Source organism: Austrofundulus limnaeus, unplaced genomic scaffold, assembly GCF_001266775.1.
Source record: "Austrofundulus limnaeus strain Quisiro unplaced genomic scaffold, Austrofundulus_limnaeus-1.0 Scaffold4, whole genome shotgun sequence".
Classification (NCBI taxonomy): Eukaryota; Metazoa; Chordata; class Actinopteri; order Cyprinodontiformes; family Rivulidae; genus Austrofundulus; species Austrofundulus limnaeus.
Genome location: NW_013952406.1, coordinates 1,549,531 through 1,554,525, shown reverse-complemented (window position 1 = coordinate 1,554,525; position 4,995 = coordinate 1,549,531). Strand labels below are relative to the sequence as shown.

At 41.8% G+C, this 4,995-nt stretch overlaps 1 protein-coding gene across 1 annotated transcript in view; it reads left to right on the top strand.

The window, feature by feature from the left end:
* mrc2 (mannose receptor, C-type 2) overlaps positions 1-2,062 on the top strand; it is a gene marked incomplete in the record, with an annotated part of 43,622 nt that extends 41,560 nt beyond the window's left edge. The window contains 3 exon segments of the mRNA XM_014022751.1: positions 1,170-1,349; positions 1,419-1,442; positions 1,519-2,062. Of these exon segments, the coding sequence (XP_013878205.1) occupies positions 1,170-1,349; positions 1,419-1,442; positions 1,519-1,739 (425 nt within the window).
* Positions 2,063-4,995: the final 2,933 nt, after the last annotated feature.

The window sequence follows — 4,995 nt, the reverse complement described above, 5'->3', positions numbered from 1 at the left end:
ACTTTGAATTATTTAAAATATCTTAGAAATCTGATGTTGCTACTTGCTTTCGTTTTGTTTTTTCATTCTTTTAGCCACTTTTAGGTACTAGCTACCATTTAGTTACGTTTAACCACTGTTTTGCCTCTTTTAGCTACTTTTGCTAAAATTTTGCTACATTTATCTACATTAAGCTTCTGACCTTTTTAGCTATTAGCTAAAATTTAGCTACTTTTGCTACTGTTTTGCCTCTTGTTGTTACTTTTAGGCACTTTTAGCTATTAGCTTCCATTTATCCACTTTTAGCCACTGTTTTGCCATTTTTAGCTACTAGCTAAAATTTAGCTACTGTTCTGGAACTTAGAGCTACTAGCTGCCATTTAGTTATTTTTAGCCACTGTTCTGACACTTTTAGCCACTGTTTTGACATGTTTAGCTACTAGCTACTATTTAGTTACTTTTAGCCACTGTTCTGCCTCTTTTAGCTACTAGCTATCGTTTAGCTACCTTTTGGTCCTGTCTTGCCACTTGAAGTTTATTTTAGCCATTGTTCTGCCACTTTTAGCTACTTTTGTCACTGTTATACCACTTGTAGTTTATTTTAGCTGCCTTTCTGTTATGTTTAGCTACTAGCCACAATTTAGCTATTTTACTACTGTTCTGTCACTTTTAGTTACTTTTAGCTACTGTTCTGGCACTTTTAGTATCTGGCTATCATTTGGCCAGATTTTGTTATTGTCTTACTAATTTTAGCTACTTTTATGTTGCTTTTAGCTTATGTTCTGCTTGTTTTAGCTCATGTTTTACTTATTTTAGTATCTTTCTTGCTTGTTTTAACTTTTCACAACTTAGTTGTAGCTTCATTTGCGAATTTTACCCAAGTCATTCGGCACTCAGCACATTTTTTTACCACTTTGAGATAAATTACTCCCAGATAATTATCCATATTTAACATATTTCATCTGATTGATTATTACCCTGGAAATAGTTTGATCATTATTTAAACTAAATGAGTAAACAGGACCGAAAGTGAAATAAAGCAAGGTRATTTTGTCAAATTAAATATATTTTAAAGTGAAAAGCCATAATAAAGGTGTTGTTCCAGTAAATCAGGAGATGAAACCCAACAGAAGCTGCAGAGCTGCGACAGAACACGCTGAACTCTAAACGTGCTCGTGTTTCCGTCGCAGGCAGGGGGCTGGTGTGGAACGAAGACACGGAGATGACGTTCACCAACTGGGAGTCGCACAACGTGGCGTTCTCCGTGCTTTCCATCAACTCCTGCTTCTGGATCCAGAGCAACAGCGGCCTGTGGAAGCCCGGCTCCTGCAGGAACCGCACACACGGGGTGATCTGCAAACGGCCTCGCAGTAAGAACGCGTCCTGTTTCATTCCACRAGCCAACCAGAGCTGCTGCTAACTGTCCGTGTTTTCCGCAGGTGCTGAGTTGCCRTCAGGAAAACGTAAGGCGGACGATGATCTAACCTTTGATTCAGTTTGATTCTCTGGACACTAACAAACTTCCTTCGTCTTCCCCAGTGGATGCTGACCACCTGCCCACTCTGATCGTCGTCATGGTGACGGGCCTGGTGCTGGCGCTGCTGATCGGGACGGTGGTCTTCYTGTACCGCCGGCGAGCCGTGGGGTCGCGGGGCTCCTACGAGGGGGCCCGGTACAGCCGCACCAACTCGGGCCTGGCCGAGCAGGCGGAGAAGAACATCCTGGTGTCCGACATGGAGCTGAACGAGCAGCCCGAGTAGCTCCGCTCGCACCCCCCCGGACCCCGACCGACCGGACCCCACCTCGCACAGGAGAGGCTGATTTCAATGAGCTGACTCAAATTCCAACGTGCTTTTTACTCTTTTTAAACCACAAAGAAATGATATTTTTAAAGTGCTGAAAGGCTGTGCAGAGCGCAGCAGAGCTGTAAAGTTTTTTAACTGATTCTCCAACTTTACAGTTAGATTCTTCCTTTTTCACACAAAAGACCCTGATGCCCACCCCGAACAGTTTTTATGCAGCCAACAAAAAAAAAAAACTGAATTTTTATAAAAAAATAAATAAAATGCCAAGGTTCTTTTTATGCAGACTTTAATGTGAATATCCAGTTACCTTTGAAATGAGGTTCTGTCAAACAGTTATTAGTTACTGAGAAAAGATGAAGATCCAGGCTGGGCTTTTGTTTGACCTTTTTCAGGCTCATAAATACAAGTTGTTGGGAATAAATTTTTTATAAGCCTGAAATAAAGTCGGTACTTGTTTGAGTTGGAATCAGCCTGGATGAAGACTTGGGCAGCAGGGTGGTCGGGTCCTCCAGTTTGATCCCACAAAACAAAAACCTGCCTGTTTGGTCAACTGGTAACTCCAAACTGTGCCTAGTGTAGGTGTGAAGGGACRTTTGTCTTCATGTGTCCCTGTGATGGACTTGCATCCCTGACTGGACAGACTCGATGCTTCATGATGTCACCGTTAATACGGTACAAACTCCTGCTAACTACCTGACAGAACATCTCTTCAACRTTGACTGAACTCTCTTTAAAGGGGACATATCCTGCAAAATCCACTTTTTTAGCCGATAAATACGTTTTGTTGTGAACTTGGAGTCTCTAAGAGGCAGAAAAGTTKAATTTAGTCTCACCTGGTGCTGCAAAGATATCTTTATTTTCYGTTTGGGTCGTATTTTTCTACCCGTCCAGAAGTCTTCTCTTGTTTACATCTTTTARTCAATTTGTAAATAAAAAGTTTCTAGTCGTAAACCCCTCTATCAAACTAGAATGGACCRGTYTGGAAGCTGGAGGGGGCGGGGCTTGGATTTAAAGAGACAGCCTCATRAGGAGTTGATCTGAGACACGCCCCAGAAAAGGGGCGGGGCTTGTGGAGYTAAAATGGGGAGGAAATCAGACCAAAGCATTGCAGTTCCACTTAATAAAGACCCCATGAAGGATTTAGAAGCAGGATATGTCTCCTTTAAGGTGGTTTCTCGCTGCTCTCTGAGCGTTRGCTGCATTATGAGCAGCTGGTTTGTAAAAATCACAGCTGTCTGCGGCTTGCAGCTCGTTTTCTGTTCATGACTTTTTTCTGCTTGAAGTGACGTTAGGCAGATTTGAACCAGTTTTTAAATCTTTTTAATCAATCATCCGTGTGGTTTTTAGGTGGGCTGGAGACGTCTKTGACTATTCCAAGAAAAAAAGTTGCACAAATTTTTCCGAGCACGTTCAAAAACTGAAGAAACCGTGCGACTCCCCCAAGCCGAGCGAGACACCTCCTTCACTCTTTGTTCGGCTGAAAGCCTCGAAACTAAAAACCCCTAAAAACACCCGGTTTATTTTCTTTTTAAAAAACGACCACACGGTCTTTTCTTTTATCGATGACATTCTTCTTTCTGCTCTTCTTCTCGATGCCGTGTCAGTATTAACCCAAACTTGAACTTTTCATTTTCTCGTTGTGATTTTTTTACATTTTYGTGTCGTTATCTGCGCAGCTGTAGAGGACTGTTAGTTACTAAGCATGTGTGTGTGATTTTTTTTTTTTTTACAAGTCTGCCTCTCTGCTCTTCTCTGATCCGACACGTCAGCAGAAGTGTGTCGGGGGGTGGAGGGGGGGGGACGTGTTGAAAGTGAAATGGACCTGGAACTGTCTGAGCGCAAACACTATCATTATGCACATAACTTTATAGTGGAAGCTGGTCTTTAAATAGACTCTATTGTCTTATTTTAAAGCAGAGCAGGAGAGGGGTTTTTGTTGCAGGGTCAGATTTTGAGCCACCAGGACCTGATGTAGCACTTTGTTGTTGTTGTTGTTTTTCTCCTATTTTGATCTGGTTCCATCTCAGTCCTCCACTTTTCTTTAGTTTTTAGTTCAACTTTAGTTTGTCTCGGCTCTTTGTGTTTCCATCTGGATCTATTTCTGCAGTTTTTCAGCTTAGTCATTTTCTTTTGCATGGAAAAAAAAGGGGTTTGTAATTTGATATCTATCATTTTTACACCCTGCAGTTCTTTCCTCTGTACGTTGCATCAGCTCTGTTTTTACCTTGTAAACATTGCATGTTTTGTAAAAGTATTTGACTCATAAAAACAAGTGTTTTATGCGATATTTGCCAACACTTCCTGAGATTCCTTCTGTGCATCGCACAGTTTAAAAACCCCAATCCAGACTTTTATAAGAAAAAAACACGCCGTTTTTTTTTAAACTTCTTACGATTTCATTCACCTCCTCAGACGCTGAACTTTTCACCGTCAGCTCTCGCCTCAGTATTTTCCTCTCCCCCTGCTTGCAGGAATGCTTTTGGAGCTGTTTCAGTCTGAGGCTTTTGGTGTTTCACTGTGAGGAAGAAAAAAAAATAGGTTTGGGGGGGGAAGGGAGGAGGAGAGGTGTATGAGTGTGTATATTAGTGTGTGTGTGTAGTGTAAGTGTGTGTGCAGTCTCCAGCTGTGGAATGTTGAGTCGGCAAGAAGAGCTCAGTGGCACGTCTGGAACCAATCAGAGGAGGAGGAGAGATTTTAGGGACACAAGGGGTCAAGATGAGAAGGAGAAAAAGAAAACGTGTAGGAGGAGGAGGAGAAAAGAAAAATGGAGTGGGAGGAGTCAGGGATGAAGGGAGAGGAGGAAGAGGAGTTGACAGTGTGTCCTCTGCTGGTGGGTTTCTGCAGGAGAATTTAGTGTTTGCTCTCCCKGTGAAGATACCTGAAGGACCTGAAAAATAAAAATTAAAAAAAATCTGTCATTGTTGTATATGAAATTAATAAAGTTTATGTTCTCAAAGCTTCTGCAATCAGATCGATTATTGTGATTGATTATTTAAGTGCCATGTGTCAAACTGAAGGCCCGTGGGCCAAATGTGGCCCGCCACAGCATTTTATGTGGCCCACGACAACTTCAAAGATGTATTAATGTTTTAAAATAAGCCACTTTAAAGCCGTTAACTACATTTCCCATAATGCATTTCAGTTATTTYACCCACAAAATGATGGCATCCCACCACTAAGTGGAGCTCTTGTCAAGAAAAAGAAAAGAAGG